Source organism: Oryza glaberrima, chromosome 4 (assembly GCF_000147395.1).
Source record: "Oryza glaberrima chromosome 4, OglaRS2, whole genome shotgun sequence".
Taxonomy (NCBI): Eukaryota; Viridiplantae; Streptophyta; class Magnoliopsida; order Poales; family Poaceae; genus Oryza; species Oryza glaberrima.
This window is the reverse complement of record NC_068329.1, coordinates 24,957,124-24,973,467: the sequence shown is the minus strand read 5'-3', so window position 1 is coordinate 24,973,467 and position 16,344 is coordinate 24,957,124. Positions and strand designations below refer to the sequence as shown.

General features: G+C 42.6%; 2 protein-coding genes across 4 annotated transcripts; both read left to right on the top strand.

The window, feature by feature from the left end:
* The first annotated feature begins 1,100 nt into the window (after nt 1-1,100).
* On the top strand, nt 1,101-4,052 carry LOC127771373 (uncharacterized). Of its 2 annotated transcripts, none has more exons than XM_052297275.1 (2): nt 1,101-1,490; nt 3,922-4,052. In XM_052297275.1, the coding sequence occupies exon 1, from the start codon at nt 1,124-1,126 to the stop codon at nt 1,487-1,489; it is 366 nt and encodes a 121-aa protein (XP_052153235.1). In that variant the 5' UTR covers nt 1,101-1,123; the 3' UTR covers nt 1,490; nt 3,922-4,052. The 2 variants fall into 2 exon arrangements, with proteins under 2 accessions (XP_052153235.1, XP_052153234.1); XM_052297274.1 differs by lacking the exon at nt 3,922-4,052 and adding an exon at nt 2,719-3,019.
* Nucleotides 4,053-5,739: 1,687 nt separating this feature from the next.
* Nucleotides 5,740-8,457, top strand: LOC127771372 (uncharacterized). Of its 2 annotated transcripts, none has more exons than XM_052297273.1 (7): nt 5,740-6,304; nt 6,408-6,939; nt 7,019-7,138; nt 7,228-7,299; nt 7,418-7,483; nt 7,915-7,953; nt 8,055-8,457. In XM_052297273.1, the coding sequence occupies exons 1-7, from the start codon at nt 6,045-6,047 to the stop codon at nt 8,220-8,222; spliced, it is 1,257 nt and encodes a 418-aa protein (XP_052153233.1). In that variant the 5' UTR covers nt 5,740-6,044; the 3' UTR covers nt 8,223-8,457. The 2 variants fall into 2 exon arrangements, with proteins under 2 accessions (XP_052153233.1, XP_052153232.1); XM_052297272.1 differs by having other exon boundaries at nt 6,378-6,939.
* The last annotated feature ends 7,887 nt before the right edge of the window (nt 8,458-16,344 follow it).

The window sequence follows — 16,344 nt, the reverse complement described above, 5'->3', positions numbered from 1 at the left end:
GCATCAGTGATTTTTTATAAGTATCATCGGTGATATGAAATACCGTTAATATCTATAGATACTACTTCCTTTATCCCAAAATAAATATATAATTTTAAATTAGAGAAGTACACTTCTTTTGAGAACAAAAGGAGTACTGTACTCCACTAACGATAAGTTTCCTTCCTACAAGGAAAATCAACATTAATTCATCGAGAAAATCTATTCTATACCACTGAGTTTGTTCGAGTTCAATGATTTACCATCGACATTGTCTCCTTCTATAATATACCGACAATTTTATTAATTGTCTACAATACGCCAATGGGCTGGGCTTTCTTTTCAAAAATACCCAAAATACCCTTAGAGACATACGAGATTAATAATTGATTTATCTCATTAGAAGTTTCAAAAAATAATAAAATTATAATAAAAAATTTTATGTGGCCTCGTTACACAACATGGAAGTTTGTGTACATGTTTTAAGTTTTTTCTGGTATATTTAGATTTTAAAAAATAATATTTTTATGTGGTATATGAGAGAAAATTTGTTTATACGAGAGATAATAACACAAAAATATCTTATGTAGTGTATGAAAGATGATTTATATTAAAAACATCAATAAAATGTATTTTGTATAGCATATAACAAATGAGTTATATATTGTTTAAAAAAATTATAAATGTAAAAAACTTGAAACTTCTATACAAACTTCCATGTTGTGTAAGTAGGCCATATAATTTTTTTATATTTTTTTTGAAACTTCTAATAAGATAAATCAATTGGTAACCTTGTATGTTCATAAAGGTTTTTTTGGGTATTTTTGAAAATAGTGTCCAACCCAATGACGTATTATAAAACAATTGATAAAGTCAGTAGCATATTATAGAAGGAGACAATATTAATGGCAAATCGTTAAACTCGAACAAAATCAGTGGTACATAATAGATTCTCTCTAATTCATCCGATCCTGATCCAACAACCGAGGTTCATCAGATCAACTCGCCGCTCGCAGCCGTCCCAGCCAGACCCAAACCGACCCGAGTCCGATTTCAGCCTTCAGGTCAGGCCGCACCATATAAGCCCCCCGTCTCAGCGCCGGCCGCGCGCCGCACCGGCATCTCGTTCCCCCACCCCCCACCCATGTCGGACGCCTACAAGAAAGCGAAGCCCGGCCGCCTCGTCTTCAAGGGCGGCGAGGCCGCCTCCCTCCACAAGCCGCCGAAGAAGCACAAGAAAAACAAGAATCCCGCCTCCGACGCCCCCGCCGACGCCGAAGCCGACGCGAAAGGCGCAGCGGCGCCCTCCGCGGAGGGCGCCGCCGAGGGCGGCGGCGACGAGTACACCATCGACGCGGCGAAGCGGATGAAGTACGAGGATCTATTCCCCGTGGAGTCGAAGAAGTTCGGGTACGACCCCGCCAACGCCGCCAAGGCCTCCCGCAGCCGCACCGTGGAGGAGGCCCTCGACGACCGCGTGCGCAAGAAGGCCGACCGATACTGCAAGTGAGGTGAGAGCCCTTAGAAGCTAGGGTTTCCGGCTCCACGGAGCCCGGCGTTCGATGCTTTGCTCTAGTCGGATCTAGCTCCGGATTCAATTCCAATCGAGTTCTCTCGACTTATTGTACTGCCGCCACACATGAATTTGCTTGAATTAGCTTGAATGGTGGAGTGGGTTATGTTTGATCGCCGAATTCTGGTTTATACACTGTGGAATATGAAGACGTGCTGTAACTGCAACTAACTGATGCTTAATGTGTAACGCGGTCTAGTTGCAATGTTCCTATTAGTCGTAGCAAAGCTGTATCGTGTGCATTATAATCCAGAATTATCGAAATTGCTGGCAAATTCAATATATGGACCGACCAATTCTTTGTATAGATTAATCAAAAGCGAATATTAGGGAAGGACCTAATATCAAATAAATAGAAGGAGTGAAGCTTCGAACCCAGGCTGGCTAGTCCACCACCTTGTGGAGCTAGCCCGAAGATCCCTGGGTGCTTCTCTGTATAGATTAATCACAAAAGTGACTTATTTTGTATTGGGTCCCTACTCAGTGTAATATAGGAACCTATTGATAAGATTAGAGATAGGAGAAAGTCATAACTTGCTAGTTTCTGACCCCTATGATACTGTTTCTGTGCTCTTAAGTTGGTTTTTATTGCTATTTTGTTTTGATAGTCTTTGAACTGAGTTAGTGTTAGTGGTCTATAATCACAATCACAACAACTTTGGTCAGGTCGCTCATATAGACAGCATACATAGTTGTTAGATCGATAAGTTTATATGGTGGATGAAGGTTTCTTATGTCATCTTTATATATCATGGGTTTCTGAGACACCTGCTGCTGCTGTATACCTTTCTTCCTTTTGGGTGTTGTATTTGTTTGATTGCAGAGGCTGTTGATTCAACATTGATGCAGTTTTTTTTTGCTTCGCTTTAAGTTAATATTTCAACTAGTAATTTCGTTTTCCCTCCTAGGTCCGTCCCCTCTTTAGCTGTCTCTCTGTCTCTTAACTCTATTATTCCTTAAACACAATCATTTTTTCCCTCCTCCTTAGAAAGTGTGTTGGCTAGATTGTATAGTTCAGATATTGTTTTGTATTAGCTTATCTGTTGTTCATCATTTGTTCTGTTGTATGCAAAAAAAGCATCATATGGCTCGGAAAAAGTGTGTGTATCTCTACTCACTGTTGAGATCACATTGAATGTAGCTTAATATATTTTCCTACTTAACAGGTGATTCACTCATGCGAGTTGTTCACAGTTCTTATGGATGCAGGAGAGTAATTGTGCTCATTGTATCAGAAAGGACATACAATTGATATAGGGTCCAGAATTCCTGATGGCATGTTGTAAATCAAGCTAGTTTAGTGAGTATTTCCTTACTAGCGAACGGAAGGGTGCTCTTGTTCACTCACTCTCACCTGTTTTGGTTAATTAGATAAAACACTATATGCTTGGTCTCTGTGTTGTTAAATTTGCATTTAATCCAGTTATAAGCCTGTCAACAGGCTGCAGTGGTGTACTGTATTCTTTCTTTTGTGCGACTATTTTTTGTTTTCACCTGCATTGTCCACAGTTATGATGTGATGGGACACCCTATGTCATACAGGCACTTTTTATAGCTCTATGTGCGAGTTTATGGTGCTGTGATAATCCTTCTTCTGGTGCTATGTAGCATTGACAGAGTTGGAACCACCATATCCATGAATGCAATTTTCCTATTAGTACTATGATTCTTGTGGCAACATGCATAAATATATTTTTGTGCATCATTTAAAACTTTTTGGTACAATGAGTGCTTCCCTGCTTTAAATCAGGTAACTGGCAGGAGTCTGAATAGCATCTCAAAATCTCTTTGCAGAATGACAGAATATAAACTGCATATATTCCATATGTTATTTTTGCTAGTAAAATGTGATTCTGCTTCCTCCTATAGTATTTTCCCCATCTTATGCTACCATGGTCTTTTCCCCATCTCAATAAGCCAGTTTTTATTTTGGTTTTGTTTGTTTACTACTGCTGGTAAACAATGGGTTCCATTGAGCAAATTTATGCTTTCTGTTCTCATCTTGCTTTGAATTCATCTGTCGATTTTCAAGATCAGTTGACATGATTATTCTTTTCAGGCGAAAATTCATTATTCTGTTTTCACTTTATTAACTTATTATGTCAGAATGCTATTTCCATCTACCGTGGTAATGCAATTTGGAATAGTATTGACAGCTTTGTCCTGATCCTGATAGTAATATTGGTTGTTCCACTTGGAATAATGCTAAATTATCATAGTACAAAATAGATTCTACTCCAATTTCACTTTTACAATGAGACCATGGGTATCTGATATGTACATGAATTATCCTACCATGACTTTTCCTGGACTTATCTTGTATTCTTCAGAAAACAAGCAGTTTATGCATTACGCTTGTCCTTTTGCAGCTCTGCCTTTTGACAGAAGACGTGGTAGGATTGTAGATCCTGGATCCTACTATATCCAGGTTACATTTTTCTCTACTTTATTTATAGCTATATATCTGGCCTTTATTATTTGTGTGCTTTTGCTCAAGAAAGTAGTAATATTCAAACCGAAAGTAAGAGAATCATATATGCTTCTTAATGCGGTTCAAAATGATTACTGGCCATAGGTTTTCAGTCACAGTTTAACTCCAGCTAAAAAATCAGAACCACAGAACACAAAAACATAGCTGCAACTTCCCTGATACATCACTGTACTACGGCATGGTTTTGTTCTTACAGTTGGAAATTTGTGTAGTAATTGTAACGCTTTCCTTTAAGCATTTCTAATCTGCTCAATGCATTTGACTCGAACAGTGTGAGCATGTACCATGTCACATCAGAGGGAAACAAATGATTTTGAGTATGAAACTTTCCTCCCTCCCATTTTAACTCTTCCACTGAAGAATAGACACATCATGAGAAATTCCGTAGAGTTTCGGTTCTCCCTCCATCCCATTGTTTATGATGGAAGTGCAACTTTTCATCAGTCATTCTAGGTCTCCAGCCCTCCACCAACCTGTGATCGTCACTTGTCTGTACGAAGCGTCTATATTATTCATCTTTCTCTATGGCCTTGTCCCTACTCTCTAGTGTTTGACACGGAAGATGTCAGCATAGAGTAAACAAATGGTTTGCTCCTCTTGTTGCTCATTTTAGTCCACACAGAGCTCTTGACATGCTTTACCTCTTATTATCCTCTGTTAGAATAAGCAGAACGCATGCTTATCTACCGTGCTGTACTGCTGTGTTTCATTATCCTTTTGAAAAGGCTGGAAAGGCCACTATGGATGCGCTTGAGACACTTTCTATGCAACATTTAAGCTGATATGCAACGTAGCATCATTTGTTGCCAGAAATAAAATTTTGAAAGCAAAATCTCCTTCCAAAAGGGGTCATAAGTTTGATAAGCTGCTAAGCAAATACCTAATGAAAAACAGGGTGGTGTGATTGTCCCTTTCATAATGCTGTTGTTGGTACTCTGTTTTAGGTTATAAGTCTTTCTAGTATTGTCCACGTTCATATAGATGTTAATGAATCTAGATACACATATATGTTTAGATTCATTAACATATATATGAACGTGGACAAAGCTAGAAAGTCTTATAATATGAAACGGATGAAGTACCTTTTTACATACTCTGTTATCAGGATTACATATCCGCAAACCTAGTGAATACTGAATACAGATCAGGCTGCGTTCGGCAGATGCTGATTGAGAGAAGATTTCTCTTATTCTCCGCCCTCATGTTTTCTGAACTAAACGTTATGTTTTTTGCAAAAAAAGAGGAAAGTTCTTTTAAAAAATCATATTAATCTATTTTTGAAAATTGAAATAGTTAATATTTAATTAATTATGTACGGATGGTTTATCTTGTTTTTGTGTATATTCTCTTTTTCTCCCCTCTCGTACACAGCCAATAAGAGTGCTCCCGAGTCCCTACTCCCCTCAGACAGTCCAACCTCTTGATTCAATCTGGTAGGATAAAACCATGTTTGGTCCTTAGTACTTCCTACCTCCGTATTTTAGTGTATGACGCCGTTGACTTTTTATCCAACGTTTGACCATTCGTTTTATTCAAAAAATTTATGTAATTATCATTTATTTTATTATGACTTGATTCATCATCAAATATTCTTTAAGCATAACATAAATATTTTCATATTTGCATAAAAATTTTAAATAAAACGAATGGTCAAACGTTGGTCAAAAAGGTCAACGGCGTCATATATTAAAATATGGAGGGAGTACAAATTGGAAATTTGGAACAAAGGCTAGTCGCTACCTCATCAGCATCAGTTACAGCTTCACGACTCCTTCACCACTTAAGTAATTGATTTTCTGGCGCGATTAAGAGCTTGGTATATAGTCCAGTTGGGTTTAGTTTGTACCAAAATTTAGGTTTCTACCGAGAAACTGAAACATCTCAAAGTGCTCACGTCATGCCGACGCAGGCATATCATCCCCGATCAGAAACCCCCACCACCGTCTACAAAAATGGCCACTTCGATTTTGGTCCACCACCATAGGAATATAGGATACACGCATGCACGGGTGTGCACTGCACCCAGCTGCATATCGTCGTATATTTCATAACCCGAGAAGCACCCGGAGCCACGGGCTGGTCGCTGCAGCTTCTCCTCCACTTCACCAACCAGCCGCGGCGTGCGGGGAAACTCATCGGATCATACAGATGCATGCACTCTTTGCCGTCGCCCGTGACACAGCCTTCTCATCGTCGCCGGCGGCCGACGAGCGCCTCCCCAACGAGCACCCAGGCGGTCACCTCTGGAACCAGAGCGTCCTGTGAGTATATGCACATCTAAACAACACTTTGATTCTCGTATTATTATTATTCAGTTAAGTTACAATTGACAAGTCAGACGAGACGTGCAATGCATGTTTTCAGTAGCAGGGAAGAAGAGCATGGGAGCAACGACGACAGCTTCAGGGAGAGCCTCGTTTCTTTGCTTGACAACACGAGAGACTACGTGATGGCTCCCGAAGTGTTCGAGGGCGTCCCCGTGGCATGCGACTACCTCAAGGGGATGGACAGCGACGGCATGGCCGCATCAGCTGTCGCCGCCTATAGCCTGGACAACAACGGCCAGCACGCTGGTGTTAGTTCAATCGAGCATGGCATCGCTAGCTCGCCGCTGCTGGCGTACCAGCTGGGGAAGAACAGCGCTGTGGTGCAACGGAGCATCCAGCAGCAGGAGGTTGGATCTCCCATGGCCGCATTTCTGCAGCAACTGATTCCCACTAGTGTTCTCGATCACTCTGGTATAGGGTTTGGGGGAGTTTGTCTGGACGGCTCAGCACTGGAGGCTTCGTTTTGCATGAGAACTTCTCCGGACGTCAGCTCTTTCAGTGGCCACAGGTCAGCAACCGCAGAAGAATTGATGTCTACAGACACAAGGGAGCAAGAAATTACACGGCTGGTAAGACTGAACAATTGTAATGTATCCTCAAATAAGTAGAAGCCGGTGTGAAAAAACCTTACATGTACAATTCTTGCAGGCAAGATCTTGTAGTAGCAGTGGAAGTGATCGTAACAAGAAGAAACTATCAGAGGTAAGAGGAGGAGGCAAAGCGAAGAAGTTCAAGTCAGAGACTTCACATAGTACATCTTCTCCCAAGGTAACTAACAATGACAGAATAGTGGATTGACTTTGCAAATCGTTCTGAGGAGTTGGCATTTGAAGAACTTGTTTCGGAACCACACGCAGCATCAATCACCCAAAGTGAAGCTGGGGGAGAAGATCACGGCTTTACAGCAGATTGTGTCACCTTTCGGGAAGGTATGACCGTATGAGATCATTAAACGCACACTTTATGCTTCCAAACTAATGTAAGAAGCAAAAGTATTTTCTCTTCTTCAATTTTGGCCGTTAATCATTACATATTTCATTTTAACAGACGGATACAGCGTCTGTTCTGTTGGAAACCATAACCTACATCAAATTTCTTCATGAACAAATACAGGTGACACCATCAGCACAATCCTTTTTTACTGTTTTGCACATGCCCCCTGTGTGTTTTGTCTCAGATCGAAGTTTCTATAAAGTAGTACGGAGTAGAAGATACTGCCATGAGCACTGCAGCTGAGCGATTCACTGTATCGAGATATATGGATCGTTCATCGTTGCACCGACTACTTCAACCTTTTGCCTTATTTCAGATTACGCATTTGGGCATTTGGTATATTGACCTCTTGCTTTGTGCCTTTTGCCAGTGGACCTCCAAGTCATGTCCAAGTTTAGTATGTCGTTTTCGTGACACTAAAGAACATAAAGAAAGTACATTTGTACTGGCACAACTATTACTGATTTGCCAACCTTTTCTGAACCTAATAAGTCATGATCCCACAGAGATAAGCTGACGAATAACCCTTCTATTTTTCTGATTTGGTGCAGTTATTCAGCCAACCGTATATGACAAACAGCACAAACAAGGTAGTTTTTCCTATTAAAACGATGTATTGCAAATTCTAAAAGCACAGCGAGGCCAGGACTGAATGACGGAGCATATACATTTACCACCATCTTTTCTTCAGGGTCATATTCACTGGGGAGGGGAAGGGAAGAGGAAGGCAGGTCTGGAGCATGATTTGAGGGGCAGAGGGCTTTGCTTGGTCCCTGTTTCCTGGACCTCTCAAGAATACTGTGATAGCATCCTGCCGGAGTGCTGGGCTCCGGCGTACAGGAACTACTTTTACCGATGAGCCCCATACACATTAGACAGCTCACAGCCTTGTCTCACTTACTGCCCGTGCAACGGCTACGTTGGAAAGATTTACTGTTTACTTACTCTATGTTTTTCAGTCCCCATGTTATATGTATTGCTGAGTTTGTAGCCTAGAACGAATAAAAAGAGTGAAGTGTATAGGCGGTCTCTAAACTTATGCGAGTGTCATATCTAGGTCCCTGAACTCTTAAAATGTATTTTAAGTTTTTGAACTTGTACTGCGTGTCATATATGTCCAAATGGATCCCATCTCACTCCATGTATTGATGTGGCATGCCACGGTGGTGCATCCATGTAGTGGAACTACATGACAGTCATATAGAAAAAAAAATATAACGCCACCATGTAGTGGAACTATATGACAGTCATATAGAAAAAATATATAAATTAGTAGAGATTAGAAAAGATGTTTTTTATTTCTTAAAAAATAAAATTAACATTAAAAAAGAGAAGCGATAGAGAGGGAGAGAGAGAGAGAGAGAGAGGAGAAAATGATGCTTTATTTTTTTTCTATATATGACTAAGGGCAAGTGCTATAATGCTTCATGTGCTGTCCCTAAAAATGACACATAGGATTGGGTGATGAGGTGGAGAGAGAAGTAAGGAGAGATATGATGAACCACCCCTAAATCAAGAGGTAGCCTCCACAAACTCTAAGAAAGAAGTGAGAGTACTAAAGGCATTGATATTTGTGTATTAGGGGTGACCTGTTGTATATCTTACATCTTAATTTATTGGTGAATGCCATAAATAATTTTGGAGGTAGCAATCACATCTATTATAGTACTTGCCCTAACATGTGGATCCCACTAATATGTACTTCCTCCGTTTCATATTATAAGACTTTCTCGCATTACCCACATTCATATATATGTTAGTGGGTTTGAGATTATTTGGACCTATATGATGTATCTACAAAAGTTTTTGAAAGAGTGGTATTTGAGAATGCGCCATCCGAGAGAGTGGTATAAAGTCCAAAATTCTGGTTTAAAATGGGTTAGAGTTAATTTCTATACTTTTTAGCAAAAGAAAAAAAAATTAAGAACTTGATAAGATTGTAAAAGAAGCCACCTGCTACCACCCCTAGCTGCAGCACGTGCCACGGCAATATCTATTCCGTAGCCACGGTTACACGAGACGGAGCCATTTTACTTCCATCTATACGACGCAACGTCATGCCATGGACGATGCAGCGGTGCTTCAGTCGAGATCATCTCAACGAGCGCTTGGGCTCGATCGCCGCAGGATTGCGCCCATCCGAGCGTGGGCGCCAGGCCGGCCTGGCGCCTTGGCGCCCTGGCCCCACGAGCGCAACGATCGACGGATGACATGCACGCGCGGGTCGAGGGAGGAAGGCTGCCGCGTGAAACACCACACAACTCACGGTACCATGCCACGCACGATACGTGTGCGGACGGGGGCGCGAGTCAGCCCGCGTGGTGGATGTCCCGCCTTAGGCCATTCACAGTATAAGTTATGGGACCGTAACCCTAGTCTAAAAAGTTGGTCCAAAGACATCATCTCACAGTGCAAATATCTATGTGGGTTAATTGGATGAAAGTAGTATGGGAGGTAACTGACATCACAGTGGGCATGATCTCGGGCTTGTGGACACGGGTAGTGGGGCGAAATAATTTCCCCACCTACCCTCGTCTTCTCCTCGCCCTCCCCTCCTCCATCGCTTTCTCCCCCTCCCGGTCGTCCTTCCTGTCGCCTCCTCCCCGTCTGGCGTCGGCTCCGCTCCTCCTCGCCGCGCCGCACCACTTCTCCTTGCTTCGCCGCGCCTCCTCTCGTCTCGCGTCTTGTGCGGCGGCGGCTGTTGCTGCTGCTCCGGCGGCGGCGCGGGCCCTGGATTCGGCTACCACCACCGGCCTCGCCGCCGCCCGCTGCGGAGATGGAGAAGAGGCGGGTTGCGCGGACTCGGGAGCGGCGGGGGCGGCGGGAGTGGACGACGCGACGCCGACGGTGGACGCCTCCTCTTCTCTGATGCTCCGGCCATCTCTCCTCTCTCTTCTCGTCGTCCCTGCGACCCTCCTCAGCCAAAGAACCACAAGAAAGCTCAGGTAGCAAGCAGATAGAACGGGTCAAGTTAGCTTCGGAATCAAGAAGAAGAAGAAGAGGTGAGATTTTTATTTTGATTTTTATTTTCTCTCTGTTTGTTTTGCTTTTGGCGTGGTTCTTGTTACCCAATCGAGAGCCTCACCCCCTCAAGAGGCTCATGGATGTGAGGAGAAATCAAAGGCCAAAAGAAGAAGGAGTTGTTTTTGTGTGATTTGATTCCTCTTTGCTGCAGGGAAGGAGAAGGAGGAGGAAGAGCAAGCCATGGAGGAGCCGGCGACGGTCGGGAGGGCGCGGCCGAGGAGGTAGTAGGCGGCGCAGAGTGCCACGATGGCAGCCATGGCGGGAAGCGTGACGATTTTTTTTTATCTGTGATGATTTTTCTTCCTTTTTTCTTTTTCATCTTGTTGAGTCCGATCTGTGATAATTGTTGAATCCGATCTATGATGACTTCAATTTCTTCCTCGGCTTTCACTTCTCCAGCCTTCTCTTCTTCCTGGTCTTCTCCACCACAACACTTCTCGAGGGCGAATCGGGGATTTCTTCCGGGGGAATCGGTGCGAGGGCACGGGGCAGCGAAGAAACACTGCCCACAGCGCACGTGCCTCTGCGTCGCTCCTCTGCCCCGCGCCTCGGTTTCTTGCCGCGCGTGGGTTGCGAGAGAAGGAACCGCGCGCCTCAGTTAGGGGGCGAGGTGCTCTGGTTGGGCGCGCTCTCGCTCCACGTATGCACGAATCCGACGTGGAGGGGTGTAACATCGGTCCAGCTCACCGCACTGTGACCAGCCTTAGAGCAGGTACAATAGCAGACTATTAGCTAGCTATAAACATATTTTAATGAGATAAAAGATGAGAGAGAAGAGCAGCGGGCTACAGATCTGTAGCCAGCTGCATTATATACTCCAAAACGCAGTGTGTGTATGACAGGTGGGACCATATATTAATAGTATAGTAAGCAACTATTGTATGAATTGACTATTAGATTGGCTATAGATGAATTGGAGTTAGTAGTGGACTATACTACTCCCTCCGTCTCAAAATAAGTGCAGTTTTAGCACTTTTCATGTCTAACATTTGACCGTTTGTCTTATTTGAAAAAGATTATGATTAGTATTTTTATTATTACTAGATGATAAAATATGAATAGTACTTTACGTGTGGCTAATTTTTTAAATATTTTTTATAAATTTTTTAAATAAGACAGATGGTTGAAACGCTAAACATAAATATTTATGGCTACACTTATTTTGGGAAGGATGTAGTGTTAAACAAACTTGCTCTTACCTCGCCGTCAACTTTTCCCAAGAAATGGAATGCATCAGTGTCCGCGCCACGCGGTGAAAAACCATGCATCCACAGTGGCCGGACCCCCTTGTGCTGGCGAGGGCGTGGGGCCTATGAACCTGAGGCGGATCGACTAACCTATAGCACCATGGATGGCAACAGCAACATCGCGCCCGCGCGCGTCTTCCGCTAAGCGAACCGTCAAACATGAACGACCATGAGCCGAGGCCCGAGCATCTCTCCATTGACAGGTTTCCTAGCCCAAGTACTATCCGGATGGGCCAGATCGGTGGCGCTAGCCGGACAAATCCCCCAAAAAGAAAGATACTCGTGGTGAGACGGGTTGAACTTAGAATTGTGTTGACTGTGTGCCGTACGCCTAATTAATAACATCTCTGGTTTGGCGTTGACATGGCGGCGCTCGAATTATCGATGGCCGTGTGAGTGTTCAAGAACGAAACGGCTAAAGGGCGATCGCTCGTCTGGCGATAGGGTAGCATCAATTTGCTCCCCCCTCTCCCCCTCCCTCCCTTCACCTGGTATCTTTTTTTTTTTTTGCTCCGTATAACTTTTCTATTTTAGTAAATTTATACACCTAAAGTTTATACATCTAAAGCTTAGAGACCCAAAGTTTATAAGTCAAAAGTTTATATATCCGATTTAAATTTGAATTTGAATTTGAATTTAAATATTTTTTATGTATAGTATTTCTATATATCTAAAGTTTATACACCTAAAGTTTATAAATCTAAAGTTTATAAGTTAAAAGTTTATATATCCGATTCAAATTTGAATTTGAATTCAAATATTTTTTAATATAGTATTTCTATACATCTAAAGTTTATAGACCCATTTCAAATTTGAATTTGAATTCAAATAATAGTTTATAGACCCAAAGTTTATAAGTAAAAAGTTTACATACCCGTTTCAAATTCGAATTTAAATTCAAATATTAGTTTATAGACCCAAATTTTATAGGTCAAAAGTTTACTTACCCGTTTCAAATTTGAATTTGAATTTGAATTCAAATATTAGTTTATAGACCCAAAGTTTATAAGTAAAAAGTTTACATACCCGTTTCAAAATTGAATTTTTAATTCAAATTTTTATTGTTGTAGTAAGAGAAAAGGGGAGGTAAAGTAGTAAGGGGGAGGGGCGGGTGATCGCTGGGGAGGGGAGGGAGCGATCACCCGTCCATTAGGATTACCCATTCAAACATGCCTATCCATCACTGGTACGTAGTATACTATTAATTAGACATCAGTCATCAGATTTCATCTCACCAAGCGTTTGGTTGTAAGCGTATACTGTACCTCTTCCATAATTGTTTGTTGGTTTTATTATTTCAGTTTTTATTATTGTCTAAGTATTTGATCTTTTAGAAAGAATTTCGTAATAAGTGGTTGTTTCTTGTTTAAAGCAAATACCGGAATTTTAATACTATTATCTTAAAGAAAAAACTTGTACTGTACCTTCAAGTACGTCACTCGATTCATAAACACGTACAGTACCATTGTGTACGGTATGAAAATGAAAAAAGGTAAACAATATTACTCCATCCAAGCAACAGGATTATATGACCCAACAGAGGCCGCCAAAGTTCGGACAATCCCGTACCTAGCTCCAACAGTATGACGAAATCTACAAATTGATACCCCTCTGTCCAAAAAAAATTCAATCATATACATAAATCTGGACTTATATGTATCTAGATTAATAGATTAATAGCTTGAAATTCGTTTTTTTAACGTAGTATATAGTATACGTACGTGACAATAAAGAACCACCAGATTGCACATGGGTGTACTATAGCTTACCACATATAGAAGTACAAAAATAAACTGATTAACGTCTAGGCATATAATAATTAGGCACGCTACCTGATAATAGTAACCAGACTAAAAAAATCACGCGCTACGTCATACGCGAGACATTGACTCGAACGGGTATTATCAACTCGCAAGTCCTCCATCCATCAGCAGGAAACAACCAAATTTGATACTCTATCCGTCCCAAAATATAATAACTTTTAGCCTTTAAAATTTATCCTAAAATATAACAATTTCTACACTAATATTATCTTCCCAACCAATCACAACCCTCCACCATTCACTTTTTCCACCAAATTTCACTACTCAACCAATTACAACCCTTCGTCATTCACTTTTACCTATCCCTTCTTTCTATATAGTTAAGACCCAAAGCTAAGTTATGGTGAAGCCACGTCATCATTTAATTGTCAGCCGTTGGATGTAATCTGAATGGTCGCAGATGGTCGCACACGCGTGAAGCGCCCACTTCTGTAGGGTTTCTCGGAAAAAAAAAAACTCTATCCGCATCGCTCACGCCTCACGGCCGATGCCGCCGTAGCTATGGTGAAGCCACGTCATCATTTAATTGTCAGCCGTTGGATATAATCTGAACGGTCGCAGATGGTCGCACACGCGTGAAGCGCCCACTTCTATAGGGTTTCTCGAAAAAAAAACTCTATCCGCATCGCTCACGCCTCACGGCCGATGCTGCCGCCGGATGCGGCGCTTCCCCCTCCCTTCTCCTTTGCCCCTTCTCCTCCCGCGTTCCCCGTGTGCGCCAGCCGCGAGCCCACGAGGCCATTCGCGCACCAAGCCATGGAGCGCCGCTCATCTGTTTGGAGACAGATCGGTCGTGGGAGGGCAAGCGGGTGCGACGGCGATCCATGCAGCTCGATGGTGGTGAGGGGCGGAGTTGCGTCGCGCCCGGCGCCATCCGCCCCACCGTGGCGGCTCAGGCGGAGGAGGCGAAACCCTAGCGTGGGGAGATGAGGTAGGCTTCGATGCATCTCTATTTCGATTCTTGCGTCTCGTGATTGGGGGTATCATTCGCGGAGCGGAGAGGGTAGAAGGAATTGAGGACGGGAATCGGGGGGTTTGGGTGGGGGGTGGTGGGATTTCGAAACCCTAGGTGTGAGTTCTTGCCATTTTTCGCTAGTTGTGTGGTTCAATGAATTCCGAAACCCTAGGTGTTAGGTCATGTTTTTGCAAGATCTTGAATCCCCAGTTGTGTTAGACTGTAATTAGGTTTCGTGTAAGCAATTTTAGGAGATGTATGATGCATTTTGTGGGTGACGAGTATCCCTGGGGATAGGGCTTCATCAGCCTGCAAACATAATATAAATGAATAATCGATTTGAATTCCCTTTCTGTTTAACCAGGTGACCACCCTTGATTGCTATGTCTGGACCAATACGCACATAGACATTGGAAATGATCTAAAGTGATTTATGCCGTACCAGGACGCTAAAAGTGATTTATCACTGTAAAACTTGAACCATAAGTACTCAATGATCTGACAGCATGTAATCATGTCAATCTGGATTAGAAAAAATAGAGAAAGTAAATATCAACAAAAGTAAGCTTACCTATTGTAATGTAGATAAGAATAGGAAGAATATCATCAGCCCCTGATAGTGGTCGATCATTTGACATTGACACATCTAGCAGCAAGTTATTGATGACTTGACAACAGCTTATAATGCAACTAAGCTTCTCTGCCATAAACATCCTACCAATTGAAGCAGATAACCTTGCTCGGTATGTCTACTGTTCAACTCAACATATATTTTTCATATCTTCTGTACATCTCTTCTCTAATTTATCCTTGCAATATTATTTCATATCCAGTTACAACTTATGGATATACTCCTACATTTAGTGTCACACCCCGATCTGGCACCGCCGTACAACGGCACCTGATAGGAGCGTGTCGTAAGAAAAACGGCGCGAACCACTTCCTACGAAACCGCGATCTCAGTACCAGTCCCAGGACATAGCGCTGGTACTCACAGTGACAAATATGAATCATTGCAATCCTTAAAATAAATAGATGACTTATTTATCTTAACTTATGTTGCAGCTCAGAACAGCCCGAGAAATGCAACCGACGACGCGGACGAGGAAACACCAACAACAGCAGCAGCAGCGGAACCAACGGACTAACACCCGGCACCACAGGCGATGGCTGGGAACCAGGACGAAACCCTAATCTTCACTTCACTTCACGACGGAGGAACTATATATATTTATATAGAGCAAGGTGAGTACTTTCGTACTCAGCAAGTCACGGGAATTTAGGTGTTTAATGCAAGCTTGGAGAGAGGCAAGGTTGTTTTGCAAATCCTTTGTTTGAAATCCATTTTGAAACCACTAAGTGATTTAGTTCTTTTTGAGTTTGGATCGAAAAGAGACTTGTGTTTCGATTCGACTTAAGAGATGCTTTTCAACAACTCAAATGGTAATGTACCGACCTCCCGGGTTAGATCATTACTTCTCGGCTCCCAGAGCCATTTCACTTGATTAAGCGGCTCCCAGAGCCTTATTCATTTTCTCGGACTCCCAGAGTCCAGCTACCCAGCAGTACAACAATCCGCTTCCACTCGGGAAGCCTAGTCTATGATGCTCGCAGACATCCCAAATCACACAGATTCGTTTCTGACCACTCAGGTCGTCCATCTGCCACATAGGCTGATTCTGGTTACGATTCCCACACCACAACAACTTTTCACAAAGCACAGGCAAACAAATCTACGCAACGGGAACCACCTCACATCCGCCCATGACCGTGGGCACGGCTGTTCAAACAGTTAGTTAACCTCTGCAGAGGGGTACACTTTACCCACAAGACACGAACTTACTCCAGACACTGGCCGGTGTCAGAGGTTTGTGACAAAGCCTTTCCAAACCGACTCAGGGTTACCTCATGCCACATAGAAGGATCAAATCC

Bases quoted from the DNA above. Each gene is read 5' to 3' on its own strand.
- LOC127771373 (XM_052297275.1), top strand. From the start codon at position 1,124: ATGTCGGACGCCTACAAGAAAGCGAAGCCCGGCCGCCTCGTCTTCAAG.
- LOC127771372 (XM_052297272.1), top strand. From the start codon at position 6,045: ATGCACGGGTGTGCACTGCACCCAGCTGCATATCGTCGTATATTTCAT. The intron at 6,940-7,018 runs GTAAGACTGAAC...CAATTCTTGCAG, and splicing joins AGCAAGAAATTACACGGCTG to GCAAGATCTTGTAGTAGCAG. The intron at 7,954-8,054 runs GTAGTTTTTCCT...TCTTTTCTTCAG, and splicing joins TGACAAACAGCACAAACAAG to GGTCATATTCACTGGGGAGG.